The 23219-nt window shown below is 40.7% G+C and overlaps 1 protein-coding gene and 1 long non-coding RNA gene across 2 annotated transcripts; both read left to right on the top strand.

The window, feature by feature from the left end:
* Nucleotides 1–21: 21 nt before the first annotated feature.
* EIF2A (eukaryotic translation initiation factor 2A) lies at nucleotides 22–23184 on the top strand. The gene is made up of 14 exons (XM_020781879.3): nucleotides 22–364; nucleotides 2773–2842; nucleotides 7399–7473; nucleotides 8162–8280; nucleotides 9649–9748; nucleotides 10431–10513; nucleotides 11887–11960; nucleotides 12088–12232; nucleotides 14554–14670; nucleotides 16587–17158; nucleotides 20499–20615; nucleotides 20848–20976; nucleotides 21607–21672; nucleotides 22814–23184. The coding sequence occupies exons 1-14, from the start codon at nucleotides 337–339 to the stop codon at nucleotides 22877–22879; spliced, it is 1761 nt and encodes a 586-aa protein (XP_020637538.3). The 5' UTR covers nucleotides 22–336; the 3' UTR covers nucleotides 22880–23184.
* On the top strand, nucleotides 12583–13870 carry LOC144587800 (uncharacterized). The gene is made up of 2 exons (XR_013542950.1): nucleotides 12583–13005; nucleotides 13491–13870. It is a non-coding gene; the product is annotated as an uncharacterized LOC144587800 (long non-coding RNA).
* Nucleotides 23185–23219: the final 35 nt, after the last annotated feature.

The following is a 23219-nucleotide window of genomic DNA, read 5'->3' as shown; positions in this document are numbered from 1 at the left end:
TGGGAGGCGGGACTATCACCCGGAAAAAATCCTCTATGCGTCGGCTGTCTCATTACTCATGCCGAAGAAGGCCACCGAGCCGACGGTAGAGTTTGCCCCTGACTTTGCTGGTCAGCGTCCAATCAGGGGTGGGCTCGGACACGCAGCCTATCAACAGGTTGTCCTAGGGCCACGTGGCCAGGGAAATTCCATGCCCCTCCCCTCGGGCTGTTACACGTCACCGGAATATTGGCTTCCGCAATTGAGTTGGCGGGGCAGAACAGAGAGACGTGTACGGTTCTCGGCTGGGCGCCCTCCCCGTAACCCGGAAGGAGAAATAAGCGGGCCCAGTTCAAGATGGCGCCTCCCACGCCGCTTCTAGCAGGTAAGTTTGGTACTAATAAACAAGCACATTTCCCCCGCCCCTTTAGCAGTTCTGTACTGTATGGGATAGTCCTTGTGAGGTGCAGTTTGTTCGTGATAGTGTTATTGGGAGGCTTTCTCGAGTCTGCTTTTCCTTTATTCCGAGAGTGTGGCGTGGAGTTCTGTCCTCGTGCAAAAAGTTGCACTGTATTTACAGGGCAATCCTGCCTCTTTGAGGAAAGACTAGATGGTTGCAGGCCATCCAGTTTGATGAAGTAGGTTCTAGTCTTGTGGAAGCTCGTACTGCAATGAGTCCGGTTTTTGTGCACGTTTTTGTAAGACTCCGTTGTTTGGAGTGATGGAAGAAGGTGATAAGAGTACGTGCTTTGAGTACAGAAGGTCCGAGGCCCAAATCCCTTTTGGTAGGGTAGGAAGTGGATGAAACTCCGTTGGAAACTCTGAACGATTGCGTTTAGACTGGGCTGGAACTAGAGTCTTCTGGCAATCATAGATAGCGGCATGTACATTATACAAAACAAGATAGGGCAAGTTAGAACATTGCAGAAGTTAAAATACAGCCACTGATGTATTTCTAGTAAAGTTTTCACAAGGTTACAGCTTTACATAATAAAGCTTATTCTTTAATCCACAGGTCCCCAACCCCCGGTCCGTGGCCTAGTGCCAGTCCGTGGCCTGAACTGGCCTGCGCCACGGAGACAGACCTCCTGCCCCACCCCTGCACACACTCATCCCTGCACAGCTGATTTGCACATGCACACGTGCTCCAACACGCCGCACCATTTACGCATGCTCATACTTGTTCCTACATGTGCAGGAGCGTGGGGGGGGGTGCCCTGCCTTCCCCAGCTGGTCCACGGGTTGAAATGGGTTGGGGACCCCTGCTCTAATCTACCTTGCTTCGGTCAGGAGGAGTGAATAGTCCTTCCATATAAACAATGTAAGATACTTGCTTGGTGTGAAGTCTGACTGACTTTATTTTTACAATTTACCAAAGCTAGAATTTTGTCCTCACTGAGTGTAATTCCCATCCAGTTCTACTTTTGAGCAAGCGTATGTAAAACTGAAAGTCTAGCAACCAGGAGTAGAATCTATACCCTTCCATCTGGAGTCCACCTTTATGAATTTTCCATTGATTTTCCACACTAGACACTGTTCCAAGTCCTCCATACAGAGTACATTACCATAGTCTTTCGAGACTGAAGGATACCTAATGAATGATGATTTAAAAAACAAACATATCATATTAAAAACAATTTAAAAACATTTACAAATCTAAGATTTAAAAAAGCATTCTTGAGACACTTACTGATTAAATGCTTGCCTGAAGAGGAAGGTCTTTATTTGGGGACAGAAGGTCAAGAGGAAGGGGGACCACCTGACTTCTTGGACCAGTGCATTCCAAAGCCTGGGGGCAACCACTGGGAAGGTCCTTTCTTCTGTCCTTGCTAAAGGAGATTGGGAAGGTGGTGGAACTGGGCCTTCCTAGAAGAACTTAAAAACCAAGAAAGCTCGTATGGTGTGATATGATTCTTCAAACAGTCTGGACCCAAGCCATCTAGAGCTTTATTTATAGGTAATAATTGGTACTTTGAATTGGGCCTGGAAACAGACTAGCAGGCCAGTTCTGAAGCTGTTGTAAGCAGGAAGTTCCATACTCCCTGTAACTAGTGCAAGTCAGCTGGCTACAGCATTTTGAAACAGCTGAAATTTCCAAACATTCTTCAAAGGCAGCTCCATGGAGAATGCTAGTAATCCAAACTGGATGTAACTAAGGCATATGTCACCATGGTCAAATCACATATCTCAAGGAGCAGGCACAACAATATTGAGCTATTATTGATGGTTTCTTCTAAAGCAGGGTGGGCATGGCGTAGACCAAGGTTTGCATGTTGCTCCAGAGTCCTAAAGGAGAGTCCTAGGATATAGCATAACAACATTTGGGGGTTCAAAACACCTTTTTGTGCTCCCAGAGAGTTGGGAGGCAATTTTGCCATGATTTGAACCTCTTTGCACCTATGCCTCTTGATTTTGTTTTTTTTTTTTTTTTTAAAATATTTTTGGCCCCTGGAGAGTTTCAATTTTTGTTGAAAAAAATGGGAGTGCGTAAAAGCCCTTTCGCTCTCTACAGATCATGTATGACCATTTATGACTCCTGAATCTCTTAAGACCCATCCCTGTTTTGTAACCAAAGTCCATTGTCCTTCTTTGAATTAAATGAGGAATTTTCTTTATTTCCATCTTCTTGATCTGATTTTTTTTTTAGAAGTAAAGTTAGATGTACAGGCAAAGGTATGTTCATATTTTTTTCTTACTAAACAGGGATAAGACTGTCTCAGTCACGTTTTTATTACATCAGCATAAATATTATTTCCTTCAAAACCTAATCTATAAATGCTTTTGTTTTGCTAGTGCGAGGATCAGAAGGACTCCATATGCTGAATGGGCCTCCTCAGTTAACAGAAAATACAGCTTTTCAAAGGTATTTGTTTCTTCATTTTTGTCAACTGTTAACCATTTTGGATTGTTATAACAGGACAACTAACGTACATATATCAGCTTAGTAAAAATGTGTTTGGTTGGTTTATGCATTGTTAAGTAGAGCTTCCATTCAAAAGCTTTAGACATATATTCCTGGCTGTTAATAGAAATTATCCTTCCTACAAATCAACTGAATGAGAATGTCGTATTCCCAGATTTTTAAAAATTAATCAGAATGTCTTCAGGTACATGTGCTCTAAATTTCCATTTCTAGCTAGCATGGGTAGTACAAGATACTAGAAAAATCAGATAGTGAGACACTGATGTGCCTGAATCAGTTACTCAATAAAGATATTTCCCATGTAAGTACACAGCATCCTCACTTGTATAGACCCCTGAAAGCATATGTTCTGTACATTTAATATTGCACTTAGTGTGTCCTTTGATGTGCATTTCATTGCACATTCTATTGAAATCAGTGCATGCAACCTCTGTATTTGAATAGGCATCTAATGTGCCTTTCAGATGTTTTCAGTGCATTCAAAATGCATTATGCCTGAAGTGGCTGATCAGGAAGGTGCACAGGGATACAAATTTGACTTTTTGGATTGAAAGAGGAGGAGTCATCTGCCATCTCACAGGACACTGGGTGAGAGAGTGTGTTACTGCTGTTGTCGGCTGTAGCTTCCCCTGTGGAAGTTTGGCTCCAGACTCTTACTGCCTTGTAGTACTGGGTCTGTGCATCTGGCTGCTTCCCACCCCCTGGTCAACACCAGCTACCTTGCTCCAGGGGAGAAGGGGCCTACATAAGCAGAGCCCTCTCAGGAAAGGTGGGGTGTTGGTTGTTTGGTTTCGGGATTGAAAAATAAGGGTGAGGTCCATTCTTCCTGCCTAGAAGGATTCCTTTTTATTTGCCTGCCTGTTGCTGTCAGTCTGGGGTGAGCGGGATGTGTCTTTCAAATAAGGAGGCCCATGAAGGGGAGCAGGGAGCTGCCATTGGCATTACACTGGGTAGAGGGAGATATGGGGAGAGGGAGATATGGGGAGAGGAGACAAGAGAATCATTGTAGGAGGGGGAAGGGAACCGTTTTCTGAGGGCTCTTGGGGAGTTTCCTGTTGCCTCAGCAGGTGATCCTGTCGATGCTCTTGGTGATCTCTGGAATGGGGAAATGCCAGGGCGGTGGACACAATTGCTCCTAAGCTTCCTCTCCCATGGTTCACCAGGGAGCCGGCAGTGATGAAACGAGTGGGATGGAGACTAGAGTGACGATGGTGGAAAACTCAGAGTGAATCTGACCGAACACGGGCTAGAACCCATTTGAAGGCCTGTTCTGTGGCAGTGGCTGCAGCAAAGAAAAAGTTCTTCGCTGCTGCCATTGCATCTGCACAAAGTTGTCCAGTGGAGTTATTTTGAGTGGTCAGAGGCTTAGTACATGCCCCACGAAAAGAACAAAATATTGACCACTCCACAACCGACTGTGAGAAATTTGTGTGACACTTTGCAGATAAAGTCACTCGGGTTCACTGTGACTTGGATACTGTAATAATTGATACAGACCCAGTGGATGTAACTTTGGCCCTGCCTTGTCCTGTTTTAATGGATACTTTTCATTTGGTGCAGCCTGATGATGTGGACAGGATTCTTGGAGAGGAGAATGCCACCACATGTGTACTGGACCCTTGCCCTTCCTGGCTCATAAAAGCAGCCAGAGGAGGAATGGCAGATTGGGTATTGGGAGTGGTAAATGCCTCCTTGCAGCAGGGTAGGATCCCTGCTTGCTTAAAGGAGACAGTCAGAAGACCACTATTGAAGAAGCCCTCCCTGGTTCCCAGTGTATTGGATCATACCAGCCAATCTCAAACATCCTATTCCTGGGCAAGGTACTGGAGCGTGTGGTGGTTTCTCGGCTCCAGGGATTCTTGGAGGAAGCGGATTATCTAGACCCATTTCAATCTGGTTTCTGGTTTGGCTATGGGACCAAGACAGCCTTGGTCACCTTGGTGGATGACCTACGCTAGAAACTGGACAGGGGGAGTGTGTCACTGTTGGTTCTGCTGGACCTCTATGAGGCTGGGAATACCTCCAATGGCATTCCACAGAGTGTCCTGCCCATCTCTCCCAGCAGAAAGACTGAGAAAAAATTGACAAACATTGTGGGAGAGTTGCAAGAGTTGTGTTTAGGATCACCAACATGAAAGGGCACCATTTTGATGGGAAAGGAGGAGGATAAAAAAGAAGGCGAGAGGAGGGGAGAGGTTAGTCTAAAGATGGAGGAAGAGGAAGTTTGTTGGATGTAGGAGGAGAGAGTAGAAAAGGAGGAGGATTTAGTTGAAATAATACAAGAAGACCCCTGGACAGGAGAATGGGTAGAATTCAACTTTCCAAGGCAATATGTAGAAAAGGAGTGGAAAAGACGAGCATATAGAAAGCCACCCTATTGGGGAGAGACGGAGGAAAGAAAGAAATGCAAAGAGTATAAAGCTTGGCAGCAAAGAGAAGAACAATGGTGGAGAGCCCATGGGGCCAGTCCCTTCCAACCGAGAGTGAGGCTGAACCCGGGCAAAAAGGTTTGGGAGCCAGAGGTGGGCTGGGTTTTCCACCCTTAGCAATGATGTTATCTGACTATGCACCTGATGGATCAGGCAGTATTCCCAAGTGGAGTTCAGGAGTTTTGAGTTCTTCACTCCTTCAGTTAAAAGGGGAATTGATGCGATTTGAAAAGGTTAAAAGTGATGACTTGTTATTGGAACCAGAAATGGAAAGTGTGGACATAAACAAAGCTGAAGAATTGTTAACAAATAAACCTGTTTTATTAGAAGACTTTGGTGTGCAACATACTTCTGTAGGGTGACCTGTGTCGGAGGAGGTAATGGACGCGCAGGGCAATATCGCAACCTCTCAGCAGCTTTTGATACCATTGACCATGGTATCCTTCTGGGCCGCCTCTCTGGGATGGGACTCGGAGGCACTGTTTTACAGTGGCTCCAGTTCTTCCTGGAGGGGAGAACTCATAAGGTGGTGCTGGGTGACTCCTGCTTAATGCCCTGGCCATTGGCCTGTGGTGTTCCTCAGGGTTCTGCTTTATAACATCTACATGAAACTGCTGGGAAAGAAGTTTTGGAGTTTGGCGTCACCAATATGCAGATGACACCCAACTCTCCTTTCCACCTAATTCCAGGGAAGTTGTCCTGACTAAACCAGTGCTTGGCATCAGTAATGGTCTTGATGAGGACAAACAAACTGAAACTTAATCCAAACAAGGCAGAGGTGCTCCTGGTTAGTCGGAAGGCAGATGAGGAAATAGGGATACTGCCTGTGTTGGATGGTTGGACAGTGTCATTGAATCTACCAACATGAATTTGACCAAACTCCCAGAGTCAGTGGAAGACAGGAGGGCCTGATGTGCTCTGGTTCATGGGGTCACAAAGAGTCAGACATGACTTAACAACTAAACAACAACATACATCTCTCACACAACACAGCTAGAGGCTCAAATTGCACCTCTAAATAAGTATGGTAATTCTAGGCCAGTACGTGTATTTGCATTCTGCTACAGGAATCATACAAGAAATCTTTGTTCCTAGATAAATCGGCAAATGTTCCAGTTATCTTCAGGCAGCCTTTCTCTTAGTGACTAGTTTTCTAAGTGAGGCTTTAAAATTGTCTAGGGGGGCGGAGTATAAATCAAATAAATAAATAATTTTTTGTTGTTTTGATTTGTTTTGATAATATTTTTATTTAGCAATTTTAATATAATGTATATTTAATTCATTTTAAATATTTGAATAATTTATTGTTTTTATCCATCTCTTTTAATGATGTAAGTTACCCAGGGTCCTTTTATGGAGAAAGGCAGAGTAAAATATTTTAAATAATTTTTTTTCTAAAATTGCTTCCAAACAGTTAATGTATTTGTGGTTTACCTGGAAAGGTGGCCTTTAAATTATGCTTGTTAAGACATGCTAATGTCACATGTGTATATATGAAATTATGAGAGAGAACAAACTTTGTTCTGTGTTTCCCATTTCCATCCGATTATGATCAGTGGAAGTCAGTGAATTGTATCCCTTCCAGGACTGGTAATGTTCAGGGATGAAATACTGTACTGATCATTTGCTGTTGCACACAACACTCCTTGGCTTCTTCCCAAACATACTATGGTAGCATCTATACCCACATGAGCACATTAAGGACCTGTTTTATTAGAAGTTCCTTTCCTCAAGAGAGCCTTTCCTTGCTCTAATGCAGCAGCACTTACGTCACATTCAACTGCCCCTTATCTGGCCTTTGGTCAGTTCAAGGATTGTTCTCCAGGGATTTTTTTAAAATGGTGAGATTAAAGCCGCTGTTTTAGTTTGGCCAATCAAAAAAAAAAATGTAATGTTTGAAATTTTATTCCTGTATGCCTTGATATTAATACAAAAATGAAAACATTTATTTCATTGTTTTACAATTTTATAGAGATATTTAGCCATTTATCCTGTTAATGTGTTTTCTTGTTATATACAGTATATTTGAATTGTAATAGACATCTGCCTTTATTTTTTGTTTTTCAGAGAGTCTGGAAAAAACAGTAAAGTCTTTACTTTCAGCAAAGATGGTTCACTTTTCGCTTGGTGCAATGGAGAACAGTCAGTATTTTATTTTTTAAAAAACATAAGTTTGTGGGCACTTAGTACATCATATTCTTCTATACATTAAGTGGCAGTAAGGAAATATTGTATTTCCTTCTATTCCCAGCTGTCCATTCCTTCTGACAGAAGAGTAGTTTGTATGCTGTCACATAGAGTGTTACTGTGATATCTGCCAGCAGAGTAATATAATGTGACCAAGCTAATTTCTAATAGAGTTGTCCTTGTTGCTTGTTACAGTCTAAATCTGAACCTTTGAGTTTGTTCCCAAAGAGCACAGTTCTCAGCATTATACATATATACAGTATGTGTGTATGTCTGTTTTGTTAAATCTGTAAAAAATTAAAATGTATAGAGGTTCATTTTCCAGTTCCTGGAATCATGCTCAAGCAATCATGTGTGCCATATGGGACTTGAAAAGCGACTTCTGCCTGTCTCTAGATTTAAGAACAGAGTCATAAAATATGTATGTAAAGAAGATGAAGAACTTGGAGCTAATAATTAGGAATTTCCTTATTATTTTTTAAAAAATTTCTGCGATACTGCAATATTCAATATTATTAAGGTGAACAGAAAACAGTTTGTTTCTTATCATGTGGGCAAAATCAAGCAGATTTAGAACAGCTAAAATGGCTATTAATTAACCACTCTAATCGAGCTTTGTTGACGTGACCTTTTTTGGTTCCAGAGTAAACATTGTGAATGTCACCAGCCACAATGTGCTGCATTCTTTTGATCTGCCAAAGACAGTTTGCCTTGAATTCTCTCCAAAGAGCAATGTTCTAGTAACGTGGCAGCCCTACACAAGTAAGTACTTCAATATCTGCTTCAGCTGCCTTCATTGTAATCATAGCTTCAGCCCTGTTTGTTCTGAGACATAGAATGCTCATGGAAACTCTCTAAAAGATGTGGCAGATCCTTCTTCTTTGGCCCTTGAGCCCCTTTTGTTCAGGCCCTTGGCCTTCTACCACTGCCAAATTAGCCACCATTGCAAAATGGCAGCCCAAAAGCAGGTGATCCTGAACAGTGATCTCCTTTTTCCCCCCTCTTGCAGCAAAAACCTCAGAGATACTCTGCTGTGCATTCTTGTGGGGTTTTTTGATGCAAAAGGACACTGTGGCACCCTTCTATAGCTGTAAAATTTGCCAGCAGCTGCAAAGGTATGCCGTCTAAAGCAGAGGTCCCCAACCCCTGGTCCGCAGTCCGGGTCCGTGGGCTTCACAGGACTGGGCCACGGAGACAGATCTCCCGCCCCCCCTGCACAACCACTTGGTGGGTGTGGCGTGCATGCGCGGGTGAACTTGCACGCCCCTCTCATCTGCATAAGCATGCCACCCCCACCCGTAAATGTACCACACTGACCGGCTACTGGGGGGGTGCTCCCAGCCCCCCAAATGGTTCTGAAAAGGTTGGGGACCACTGCTCTAAAGGACAGTGGGACATACAAAGCAGCTGAGAAGCAGGGTTAAAATGCTATCAATAAACTAAATCAGCATATACTTAATATATCTAGTACTGCAGCTCTGCTGTAATTTCACCTTAAGCTGCTTTACGGGCAGAGCCATGGGAGTGTGTAACCCACCCACCCCCAGAAGGTGAACACCTCCATTCACTGTACTGGCTGGAGCTGATGGAAATGACGTTCTAACAACATCTGGAAAGTCACAAATTGTCCACCCCTACTTCTGGGAAATAAAATTTTGTTGGAAAATTTCTGTTGTGGATTCTAGGTCATGTATAGGTAAACCTACAAAGAGAGACCAAGTACATCCCTGTTTCTTGCTTTTAGAACAAATGATTCTGTATGAAGGCAAATGACTTATGCCAAAGATGGGCAATTACAGTGTACAGTATGTGTGTGTGAGTGAATGGGTGAATGTGTGTGTGAGAGAGATTAGAGGGCAATTTATGTGACAGGAATATTGAATTGTTCATTCTGCTTCTAGAGTTTGAAGGACTGGAAATGTTGATATAGTGTAAAAATATTTTTTATTAGGAGGAGGAAAATACTTTTTCATAGCTAAAGAATATGCAATCAAGGACAGCCACTTTTTCTATTTTTGTGTATAACAAAATACACTAAGAGAATGTGCCATAAAATCGGCATAGAGCAGGAGAGTATACAAAAAAGTAACTGTTGAGGCCATGGCTGCAATGTTAATATTTTTGTTGCAGCTGCAAAAGATAGTAAAGCAGGAGAACCCAACCTTCACATTTTTGATCTGAAAACTGGAAAATGTTTAAAGTCTTTGATCCAGAAAAAGATGCAAAACTGGTACGTAACATCTAAGAAAGTTTACTGTTATGATTTAAATCTGTTATTTATTTGTTATTTAGAATCTGTTGGCTGAAATCCTGTTGCACAATTATGTGTGCATAATGTAAAGCCATACAAGTGGTAGGAGAACTTGTGGCAGGGTGGAGATAATATCCATGAAGCACTTCTGCAACCCTATCGTGTGATGGTTGTGAAGCATATGTTGGTTGTATAATTGTTAACCACCCAATCAGTTGTGCAATCAAGAATTGTCCAATGATTTGCACGATGTGACATGAATTGTGTAGTTCATTGCACAATGCTAGTTGCTTGGGTGTAACCTCTAACACACTTCTGTTACATCAACTTGAATAAGATTTCAGCCACATACATAAAATATAATTTAAATCTTAGAATTTATCCATTCAGTTGTAAAGCTTGTTTAGCTGCATTGTTTATAATATGAAGAATCATTTTTAATTTAAGTAATTCTGTATTGTTGGACTAGAACAGTGGGCTAGGGAATATGTGAAGTAACCATTTGTGAGAAATAGCAATATTCTGTATAATTCTAATAATACTGAAATATTTTCATTCCAGATATTTTTATGTTAATGTTCTGAAGTAATGGCTGTCCTAAAGGTATTACTTTTCTCTTGCTTTAACATAATTGTCCCTTCTTCCCTCCTTTAATCATTAGGTGCCCTTCCTGGTCAGATGATGAAAGTATATGTGCCAGGAGTGTTAACAATGAACTACACTTCTTTGAAAACAACGACTTCAGTATGCAAGTCCTTTTTTGTTCTCTAGATAAGCTTCCCTGCTTAGTCTTTGTTCATTGTTTCTTTTAACATTTTGAGCTGCTTAATTTATCACAACTCTCTGTATTTGAAAAATCACAGCCTTTTTTCGGCATGTTGACATAATTGTGAAGTTTCATTCAGTAATATAAGTTCAAGATTGATTTGATCTAGCACCCACTTACTTATCTTTCTAGTGACCTATGTAGAGTAGGCCTGTTGAAATCAGTAGGGGTTGTGACTAAATTCTGTCCCATTGATTTCAATGCATTTAATATAATTGTGACAAACCCTGGGTGCAACTCACTATCTTAATGCATTCTTGGCTCAACCAGAAGTATATGACAGATAGATTGAAAGATTGGCTGCAGAAAATTTAGCAGGCAATTCTATGCACATTTATTTAGAAATGTTCTTCGATATGGAGGTTTGTATCCAACAGTGCAACCAAAATAGGAAAATAAAAATGGATAGGAGGGGCTTTTACTTTACCCCATGTCTGATGCATAAATAGTGTCATAACATTGGCGTTTCCCTCATTAATGTAGGCAGACCTGATCTCCAGGAATGCTGTCCCCCCCCCCCCAAATGGCCATGCTCCCAACAATGAGGGTGCCATTGTAAATGCTCTAGCCCAGAGGCAGGTAGGTGTGGCTCTCCAGCTTTTGTTGGAAAGTCACTTCCATCACCCCTTGCCACTGGCTGTGTTGGCCAGAGCTGATGGGAATTGTAGGCTAAAAATGTCTGGGGGGCCACAGTTACCCACTTCTGCTCTAATGTGCAACATATATGTGGGATTTGTCAACATTTGACTGCATGCTGGAGGGGATTGTGTCAGCAGCAGTTGATTATTCCTGAAGTTAGGACTGTATTTCTCCTAGCCCTTAGGGAGGGAGCTGTTTTAACTTGAGCAGATGTGTGGCCATTTAGAGACCAGATCTTATACACCACAAACACACAAGAGACAGGAACACATTAATTTCTGAAAAGGAAAGATTATTTATTCAAAAATAAAACTGAGATGATAAAGCACGGACACTGGCTTATGATATTTTGTTTTGTTGTCAGGCTTAATTTGTGTGTATGCTATCATATTACTTTATGATGGGACTGCCTAAAATAATTTGGCCAATTTTTTAAAAAAAGATTTATAAAAAGAGTGTTAGATTTATTTTATCACACTTGTATCCTGCCCAAATGTATCATTTCAGTGAAAGCCTATTTTAAAGTTATTAATGTGCCAAGTCAAGAATCCTATTTTAAAATTAGTGTCATCATTACATCATAAACCATTCAGTATAGCTATGTACATTGTTTGTTAATGATATTAAATTGAGTACAATTGTAATTTTGCAGGCACAATTGCAAATAAACTTCATTTGCAGAAGGTCACTGATTTTGTGTTGTCACCAGGAGATCAGCCAACCAAGGTGCTTCTTTATAGTTTTTTCCCCCTCCATGGTTTTGGTTTCGTACATTTTTAAAAAAACAAACAGACATTCATCCATTTCTTTCTTTGTGCTGCTTTTGGGAATTCATGAAATATTGTTACCACAGGTTGCTGTATATGTCCCTGGAAGCAAAGGAGCTCCATCTTTTGTAAGGCTCTACCTGTACCCTGAATTTGGAGGCCCACAAGCTGCATTGGCCAACAAGAGTTTCTTCAAAGCTGATAAGGTGACAATGCTATGGAATAATAAAGGTAGAATCATTTTTTCCTCCCCTTATTTCTCAGGGTGTTTATATATCTACAGTATTGAACTGACAGACACCATACACCTGGATTTGAAACCATACGTGTAGCAATAGTAATTAACTACTAAAAATAGCACCATATGCAGTAGAGTTCTAACTCTTGGTCAAAGTAAATAAGAAAGATTTTGGAGCTTTCTTCATGGCCTTTAATGATAGTATCTGACTGGCATTAAACTGAATACAGATCCCTAAGTACAGAGTGTGGGTGGCTACTAAAGAGACGTTATCCTTTATATCTGATGGCCTAATTACGCAAGTAGGGCCTCCACCTCTGCTCTCAGAGTGTCACTATGTTGGCACGTGGCTGTGTAAACCCAAATGCTGAAAACAAATGTTTACTTCAATTTTAACATTATATTTTAAGTCATTCTACAAGACTAGTCGTACGGAGCCACATCATACAGTCATGCTGTGCTCACTTTGTTGGGAGAAAGTCAGACGGATATAGATAGCAGTGAAATGCCAATCAATAGGAATGTTACAATATTAGCCCATTTTCTATTCAGCCCAGTGGATCTTTGTGTAAAAAATTTCCTGATGTAATTTGCTGTCTTTTTTCTCTGCCTCTAAAAACATATTGGTCTGATGGTTTTTCCAAAATGTAACAAGAAATGATGTCATGATTATCTATTTATTTATTTATTTATTTATTTATTTATTTATTTATTTATTTAATACCTCCCCTATCTGGTCACTGCGACCACTCTAGGCAGCTTCCAGGCCCTAAACGGTTTGGGACCTCGATACTTGGCGGAACGCCTTCACCCACCAAGTTCTACCCGGACCACCCGCGCGACCCAGGAGGTGAGGCTGAGGAGCCTGACGCCGAGGGAGGCCCGGAGGGAGAAGACACGAAACTGGGCCTTCTCGGCGGTGGCTCCTCGCCTTTGGAACAATCTCCCTCCTGAGATTCGCGCGGCCCCTACGCTGGGTACATTCAAAACTCAACTAAAAACATGGCTCTATGTCAAGGCCTTCCCTCCTGCCAGCACCTAATCTAACTTAATTTATTTTTCTCTTCTTTATCTATTTATTATTTGCGATTATTTATCATTTTTGTCATTTTCTGTTAATTGATTTTTAATTTATTTTATTATAATTGTATATATGTTCCTGTTAGCCGCTCAGAGTGGTATAGATTTACCAGATGAGCGGGATATAAATCAAATAAATAAATAAATAATAAATAAATAAATAAATTCCAGACAATATAAAGAATAACATACATATACCAAAATAAGAAAAATAAAACAATATAAAACAATGAACAATAAACAATTTAGACCTAGATATGACCTTATAGCTGTTGAAGGTAGTAGAATATGATCAACATATCCTATTCTGTTCTCTCAGTTAGGGAGCATTCAATTCAGAGTATATATATTTGGGGGGGCATGGAACTTACGAAATTAGGGAAGGACACCCCTCTCACAAAAGTAGGCTAGAAAGATAATACAATATACACAAATCTATAAGGTGAGTTTGTTTTAATAGGGCTATTCTGCCTACTAGCTTCCAAACAATAAAAACAAGCTTTTCTAAGAGAGAACAAAGAGTATGTTAAAACATCAATAACAAAGAAAAAGGTACCTCATCTGGAGGAAGACACTGAATTTTTGGTGTTACTTGGTAAACTCTTGTAAGAGCTTCTCTGATGGCTGCCAATTAGTGCAGGTAACTGATTTTTTTTCTAGAAATAATTAGTACAGCTTCCGTATAAAAGCAGTGTAGACACATTTGCCTTGCAAAGATGATAATTTATCTCAGAGACTGAGAATGAGTAGTCTTAAAGATGTAATTGCACTGCGGTTCCTGTCATCGTTCATCATGCATTGTGCTGGCTAAGGTGGGTAGGCATTTAAGCCCAGGCATACTTAGAGGTCTTCATATTCTCCATCTGCTTCAGCTGTTGTAGTGTGGATGCAGCACCTAAAGGAACATATGGAATCAGGATGATAACTTCAGTTTCTACAAATTACTTAACGTCTAGAAAAGGGCTCACTCTATAAAAATGTAATAAGAGTCCTGCTGACCATTGTTCACCATTCTGTTTCTCAGAGTCTTCTGGGCAGGATAGGAAGGCAGCCCCCCCCCCTTCCATTGTTGTGCCCATTTGATTGGAACTTAAAGGCTTGTAATCTGTGATACTTGAAAGTTGCATTTCAGTGTGTGTTGAAGTTTCTTTTTCTATAAACTTAAATTATTCATATTTTAGGTAGTTTTTTTTAACATTCTAATTATTTATGTGCTTCTTTTACATCTCAATAGCCACTGCTGTGCTCGTAGTAGCTAGTACTGACGTTGATAAAACAGGAGCATCCTATTATGGAGAACAAACTCTGCATTACATTGCAACAAATGGGGAAAGTGCTGTGGTTCAGTTGCGTAAGTGAAGAAATATTTCTGTCAGTGATGATCTGGGAGAAGAAATAAGGGCAGATCATTTATTTATTTATTTCTCCCTGGGTTCTTTGAATGTTATTTCTCTATTTATTTGATTGATTTTGGATTGCATACATGGAACAAACTTGAACAAATCTGCTGTACTGAATATATGATAACTTGAATGTAGCCACTTAATCAGAAGAAGATATAGATTAGTGAGGACAGGCCTCTTTTTTAATAAGACCTTCAAATGCCTATGTTCTGACCTTGTTGCTTATTATCAAACTTATTGGGCTATCTGCTGTTAACTGTCAATGTAATTAATTCAGTTGATAAAAGTTTGCACTGTCCTTCCCTGAGTAGCTTTTCAGTGATAACAGTACTGAAGATTACTAGGCCAGTGTTGGTGCCACTAATAGGCTGGTATTTCTCCCATTGCTAACTTCCTAGCTTCAGATCCTGAGCAGAGATGTCACTAATCTTTGGCAGAGGGGAATACTAGTATAGGCCAACACAGTGTAAGCCCCATCAGACATATATTGCGATTGTTGAGTTCTTTTTCATACATAAAATGTGTACTACTGGAATGTTTGCAGTTTGCTTTGTTCGCAATCCTAGAGAGGCAGCAAAACCTTCATCCTTTACTCACATTTGCTAAAGGGAATTAATATCACATGTTACTACTTTTCAAATTCATATCTCATGGTCTTCATTCTGAAAAATATCAATACCTGTTTATAAGACAAGCCCCATGGCTCAGTGCTGTGGTAGTGCAGACAAAACTCCGCTCACAACCCATGTTCAGTCTTATGTAGTTGGCTTGGGATTCACTGAGCCTTCCAAGGTTGGTAAATTGAGTACCCAGCTTGGTGGTGGTGGGGTAATGTGTAGCCTGCAGAATTAAATTGTAAAGTGCCCAGAGAGTGCTTAAAGTTTTATGCAGTAGTACATAAGTGTTGCCTTCGATCTCCGGCAAAGACAGGTAGGCTAAGACGCATTAACAGCTGGTACCAAAGCCAATCTTTATTGAAAAGTACAGCTGGACCCTTCCTCTTAAAAGCAGAGGACTGGCCCCCAATTATCATGGGAATAATCATTTCTACACAAAGAGCGATAAAGCACCACATTCCTTTATTGGTTCCATGAAACTCAAGTTTGGATCCTGCTCCTAATTGGACCAAAAATGCCAATTAACTACAACCATTGGTTATACGTGAATATCCATAGTGTGCCCCCATGTTCCCTTGACCTAAGGTCAGAATGTACCCGGGGTGTGCAAAGATGTTGCCTGAATGTCTGAAGAGGTATTTTTTCTATTCCTCTTATCTTATTAAGATGTTGATGTTACTCTTTCCTGGTCCCCGGTATATGGCCTTCAACTGTTATAATTTTCTTACTGGTGTCAAAATATCTACAGTGGACTAGAGAGGCTATAGTAAGCCATTTGTCTCCGGAATTGCCCATCTCTTGAAGGGTAGAAACCTGTATTGTTATTACAAGTGGGGCCTGTATGCTGTCTCACTGGGGTGTTGATTTCTCTTATTGCTGGGCTGGCAAGGATCAAGGTGATTGTGGTATGCAGGAATACAGGAGTATCTTCTAAGACTACAAGAGCACAATAGGGAAGGTTACATGAGCTAGTTAAAGACCTTGTTAAAGAAATCATGTCCTTATAAACTATATAACTGTACTGCTTCAGATACAAAGGTTACAAGGTATTTTGGTTACAGATTACAGAGTCCATGCAATGCTTAAAACCTTTTACAGAGAAATCTAATATACCTTAAGCAATAATTATGCATAATTAAACATAATATCTCCTGTTAAAATAGGGTTTCATCCTGTCCCCCCTAACATAAGCAGCACAGTTTATTTTGGTTTCGTGCTATAACTGTGGGTTTTTTCTCTTCCTCTAGCAAAAAATGGCCCTATTTATGATGTCACCTGGAGTCCCAGTGCCTTGGAGTTCTGTGTTGTGTATGGTTTTATGCCTGCCAAAGCAACTATCTTCAATCTGAAATGTGATCCTGTGTTTGATTTTGGGACTGGCCCACACAATGCTGCTTACTACAGCCCCCAAGGACATATCTTGGTATTAGCTGGGTTTGGGAATCTCAGTGGACAAATGGACGTGTGGGATGTTAAAAACTACAAACTCATTGCCAAGCCGCAGGCCTCTGACTCAACATATTTTGCATGGTGCCCTGACGGAGAACACATTGTAACTGCTACATGTTCTCCAAGGCTGCGAGTTGGGAATGGATACAAAATCTGGCATTACATTGGTTCTGTTCTATACAAATATGAAGTCCCGCAGAACGCAGAACTTTGGCAAGTTGCCTGGCAACCCTTTTTGGATGGAGTGTTTCCAACAAAGGCAGTAACCTACCATGCTGTCCCAAGCAAAGTGCCGAATGATGAGCCAAAGGCTGCCCAGGCCTATAGGCCCCCTGCTCTCAGAAACAAACCTGTAACTAGTTCTAAACTTGTAAGTAACCTTTATTTTCACTGTATAATGTGCCACTGTGAGATGTCTTCTCTGTTCTGGAATCAGGTGGAAGGGGTAGTACTAAAGTTAGCCTATTGTTTTTCTACCTAAATGTCAAATGTGGAAGATGATCTAACTAGCACTCTTCAAGTATAGCTCCAGTTGGGATTTTCCTCTTGCTCCCAACAGATAATTGATCTTTTTAATCAAAGCACTTAAAATACACATAATAAGTGAAATGTGTATGCACTACCAATTTGCCCAAGTGTTTTCTGCTAGATCATGGTACAGATTTTTCTTACAAAAAAGTTTGAAAAGCTGGAGAGAGTGTGAAGATAAGCAAATTAATGTTACATTTTAATTTATGTGGGGTGGAGTCTATATGTTGCATTTGGATAGAGTAGAGCTACTGAAATCAGTTAACCAGCAAGTGTCTTCGAATTACATATAAATCTGAATTCAACTTTATTTTCCCCACCTGGACAGGCCCGCCACCCCCCCCTCGCGCCCCCCCATGGCAAAGCACCGCTTTCAGATGTACATTTTCACTGCGGTAAAAAGCCCCAGGAGGCTTCCGAAAGCGGCGCTTTGCCGGGGTGGGGGTGTGGTAGGGGCAGGCCCACCCCCGTGCGCCGCTTTCGGAAGCCTCCTGGGACTTTTTCAGCAGTGAAAATGCACCTCTGAAAGTGGCGCTTTGCCGTGGGGTGGCGCGGGGGAGTGGCGGGCCTGTCCCTGCCACCCACCCCCACCCCAGCAAAGCGTGGCTTTCAGAGGCTTCCCCAGTGCATTTTCAGTGCCTATTTAGCTGCTGGGGAAGCTTCAAAGAGCACCGTGGATCAGCTGTAAGGCGGGGAGGGGGAGGGGCTGGAGCAGAGAAGCTGGCTCCCAGCTCTTTTCTGGGACGATCGCTTCCCCCCCCCATCGCAAGCTGTGCAAAAATGGGGCATTTGTGATGGGGGGGAAGCCATAATCGCAAAGCAATTTTTCCCTATAGGGAACATCGCAATGCGATGGCAAAAGCAATGGCAAAATCTTCATTGCTACGCGGATTCCTCGTTAAACGGGGCACCCGTTAAGCGAGGCACCACTGTATGCTTTAAATTTCCTGAACCATATGTTTCAGGATAATTTGCTGGCTTCATTGTAATTCTGTGGAAAGGGGGTTTCCTCTTTGCTCCTGTACTTTCATTCCTTTTGGGCACAGTAGGCTATATCTCATTGAAAAAGAGAGATACTAAGAGCAAAGCTTCATCATAAACATTTTTCATTCATTATTGCACTTAATGATGGAAGAGCTATGGTTTGCTCAGGTGTATGTGAAACCACATACACCCTTCCTTTTATTTTTATAATGAATAGGGTTTTGGCTACAAATGGACTTCCAGGTGCTTAGCACTACCTCACCTCCTCTTCATTAGCCCTTCATGCCTGTTTCCATCCTCAGTATTGCTGTATCACTACAAACTGTTCAGTGATTGAGCAGTTTGCTTGTTGTACAGCCACGAATGAAGAGCTTGTATGAGATGTGCAAGCAAATTCTGGTAATGAACTCTTTTTCCCAAGAGGATTTTACAGTTAATTCTTTGAAGCTTATTTCTAAACAGCTGTTAACCTACTTATCAGCAACAAGTAAAACTATTACACAAGATCACTGCTGTTCACTAGCAAAAGGCAATCATATGTCATTTTAGAATTGTTTTTAAAATAGCTGTCAATTTATTACTCCCTCAGAAAAAAATGTTTGCAACATAAGTAGGGCCTTATTGGCTGTATGAAGAATCCACTTACAGAGTCAGTCTGTAGTTTGTGTAGACAAACTGTGAGGCAAGTTCTGAGCTTCAATAACTGAATGATAGTTTTGGGTCAACAGCCATGGCATTTTTTTTCTTTTTATACTGTAGATAGATTTGATAGAGTTATCTGGCATAACTGTATCATGCAATTACAAAGGCTGCTTCATATGTTCAGCACTTTCCAACATATAGGATCACCACTTCTTCCGTAGATCAGATCCAAGACCTCCTTACATTTACTGCACAAATGTTACAGGGCTGCTGCACATGGTAATCCTTTTGTCGTTTAGTCATTTAGTCGTGTCCGACTCTTCATGACCCCATGGACCAGAGCACGCCAGGCCCTCCTATCTTCCACTGCCTCCCGTAGCTGTGTCAAGTTCATGTTGGTTCCTTCGATGACACTGTCCAACCATCTCATCCTCTGTCATCCCCTTCTCCTCTTGCCATCATACTTTCCTAACATTAAGGTCTTTTCCAAGGAGTCTTCTCTTCTCATGAGATGGCCAAAGTACTGGAGCCTCAGCTTCAGGATCTGTCCTTCCAGTGAGCACTCAGGGTTGATTTCCTTTAGAGTTGATAGGTTTGTTCTCCTTGGTTTTGTGGTTAAGAAACATTTGGTGTTTATTAGAATCATTAATGTGCATGATGTTTTAAAGTTAAATTCCTTAGAAGCAACCGGCATATTAGGGGAATTTTTCCCTACAGAATAATCATATAATAAAAAATATTGGCCTTTTTATGAGGTTTTTTTAAAGAGAGGCTTAGATTCATCTTTGCATTCTTCAGATTTTCCTTTCAAGCTCTGCAGTTAAGTGATATGCTCTTAAATTTTTTCTGCTTGGAAGTATGAGTTGACAGCTTACAGTGGAATGAATGGATAAGGAACAAGCAGCTCCTGAGATACATAAATAATGTTCCGTTTTTTATTGTAAGAGATGTTTGGAGTTTATGAATCAATATAGCTTAGAGGTGGCCAACTAGTTGGTAATGGGGTCGGACTGGACTCCCAAATCAATATCTCTTCACTGATAGCATTAGCAAACTTGAAGCAAGGTAGCATAGATTTTACACAGGTAACATTGGTGTGAAATGAGTATGAGACCCATAATGGTGAAGCCCTGACTGCTAGGTGCTGCTGATCTTCTTATAGAGTCTGAGCTCATGGGAAAGTGTTGCTTTTTATCAGCCCCTTGATAACTTGCTAGATAATGTATGGCCGGGGGATACAGAACTTGATGATCCTCAGAGACATCACAAATGACAAACATATTCACACATGTAGTTCTGAGGGGCAATCAAAATATTTCATACAATTTAGCACTGAGGTGAGTACACTTAAATGTAGAAATTGCTTTATAGTATTTGTTTCATAGCAATAAGTGTGGGTAAGTAAAACATCAGAAGCTTCTTTTCTCGGGTGCTAGAATCAGTATGTGCTGGGATTTTCAGGCATATTTTCCTACTTTAATTTCAGAATATAAACTTGGTTCTCAGTAATGTTTTTCCTGGTGTTTGTTTTTTATCCCCATTCTGCTTTCCCTTAGCATGAGGAAGAGCCACCACAGAACATGAGACCACAGTCAAAAAGCAGCGATAAGCCATTATCTAAAACAGCACTCAAAAATCAAAGGAAGCATGAGGCAAAGAAAATTGCTAAACAGGTATGGCTGGTGTCTTAATTCTCTTGAGCAAAGTGCTGCATTTCTGTTTGGTAAACTTGTTTTATCAGTTTTTTGCACAGAACTTGAAAGTATCTGCTTCATCATCATAGAATGTGAATAAACTAAGAACAAAAGCTGAAAAACTTCAACAAAAAGTCAGTGAGAATAAATGCTATAAAAATGATTGTGGCTGAAAGCATGCTGTTCTGATAAAACATGTTGTTGTTCAAAGGAGGCAAGAGCTGAAGGGAACCAGGAAACTGCTCCAGATCCGCCACCACAGAATTTATTGCACAATACAGTGCCCGCTGTAACATCAGGAGATCCTGAGGTGGATAAGAAGATAAAGAATCTGAGGAAGGTGGGGAATTCTTCTAACAAAGAAGCTTGCAAAAAAGTGTTTTCCCCACTTACAGACATCTGTCATTTGTATCCTCTTACTGAAGAACCTATTGTCTGGTCTTGTCCTAAAGCAATGGTTCCCAATCTTGAGTCTCCAGGTGTTCTTGGACTACTACTCCCAGAAATCCTGACCAGCACAGCTTGTGGTGAAGGCTTCTGGGAGTTTTTGTCCAAGAACATCTGGAGACCCATAGGAACCACTGCCCTAAAGTAACAACTTCCCTTAGTACAAAGGTGGACAGCTTTCAGAGGCCTGCGGATAGGGGGCTTGCACACATCCGTCCCTGCTCCTTGGAGGGTCATACCTGCTTTAATGCCCCATCAAAAATATTTTTGTTTATATAAAAACAATTGTTTAATGAACAGTTCTTGTGTCCCTTAAGGAGGAGGCACTTGCTTCTTGATCTTTCTGTATGCTGACCATACTTCTTTCTAAGAATAATACATTTTGGAAGTGGAGGTGGGAAGAAACCTCTTCACTCTCTTGAAAGACAGTATTTGAACAGCCAGGGAGGACACCTGCATCCCCTTGGCGCAAGCATCACATAATGTTTTCTTCTTTGTTTTCAACATGCATTCCTCACTATAGAAGCTGAAAGCAATTGAACAGCTGAAAGAGCAGTCTGCTACAGGGAAACAGCTAGAGAAAAACCAGGTATTCCTCACATATTCATATTTGATTATTTATTTATGTGTTTATTTATTCACTATGATTTGTGCTATGGACAGAATACAGGATTTGTTATGTACTTTGTTCTTAAAACACCTTGCCAGATAGAAATTCAGTAAGTGCTTTTCTCTTCGTGACAGTAAGATCTCTAAATGTATTCCAGTGCAGATGCTGTGAAATGACAGCATTTTTCACACAGGATGTCCTCTGCTAGTCCAGAAACAAGCATCCTTTTTGCCCCTGAGGGTTGCAACCTGGACCTGTTGAATATTCTAGCAACTTGGTTTTTGGAATGAAAGCTAGTTCTTATCCCCCCAAAAATGAGTATCATGTTTCTGTGGTTATGTTTAGCTGCTATGATGAAAAATTATTAAGTGTTCTATTTTCCATGAAACAATATAGTCACCTTTTAAAACATCTTAAGTCTGTGAATTCTATAATGTGGGTTGTAGATTGTGCAAATAAGTACTCCCTAAACCTACTGCCCATCAGTTTCTTTTAGAAGACTCCCAACTTCCCCTATTACTAGTGAGTGGGAGACACTCTGATTATTATCTCTAAACCATACATATACACCTTTATTGTTAGGTCCAAGCTATCACAAAGACTGCATCTCTCCTTATGAACCCATCCAAGTTTTAAGATCAGCAGGGGAAGCCTTTCTCTCAGTCTGATGACCCTCACAGGTGTGCTTGGTGGGGACACCGGTGAGGGCCTTCTCTTTTGCTGCACCCAGACTCTGGAACCCCCTCCCATGGGAGACCAGGCTGGTCCCGCTTTTGCTGCCCTTAACACAAGCAAGCAAAGACCTTTCTCTCCAGGCATCTTCCCTTTTGTGATTGTCTAAGAGTTTTTTTTTAATGGGATTGTTGTATTTTTGTTGCTTTTAAACCTATTTTCAATCATGCTTTTTATCTACTATTTTTAATATTATGGTTGTTTAATTCTTTTTAAATATTCTAATCACTTAGAGCTTTTAGCTTTTAATATTGTTTCTTTTTAATGGCACAAGCCACTTGGGGTTCTTTTTAAAGTTTCTTGAGATTACAGTAACATGTACTGTACTTTGGTTTTTCATTGGGTTCTTTAAGCAGAATCTGATGGTGTCTTTTGTTACCTCTTATAGTTGGAGAAAATTCAGAAAGAGGCTGCTCTTCTCAAGGAGCTGGAAGATCTGGAATTGGGTTTTTAGAAGAACAGAAAAAATTCAGTTTTGTTCTACAAAGTCATGTAATAAATGATTGCAAAAAGTTCATTTTTAAATATAACTCCATTCCCCTCCCTTACCCCAGTACCTGAATAAATGTAAAATTCTGAATGCAAGCATTGTATTTCAAACCCAGGCAAAGTTAATAAGGTTCGAAAATTAAATCCAAAATAAAATATGTTGCTTCCTTTCTCTTTTCTTTGGTCCTGAATTCAGTTGCATCTACAGTTGTGATTCTTATATAACAATATGATTGTAGAATATAATAAAAGAGCATTTACGAATAGTAATTTTGTGTGGTTTGTTGATAGGTCTTAAGATCTTA

The sequence above is a fragment of the Pogona vitticeps genome, chromosome 3, assembly GCF_051106095.1.
Source record: "Pogona vitticeps strain Pit_001003342236 chromosome 3, PviZW2.1, whole genome shotgun sequence".
Taxonomy (NCBI): Eukaryota; Metazoa; Chordata; class Lepidosauria; order Squamata; family Agamidae; genus Pogona; species Pogona vitticeps.
Note: the sequence above shows the minus strand (reverse complement) of the source record. Positions and strands in the feature narration are given on the sequence as shown.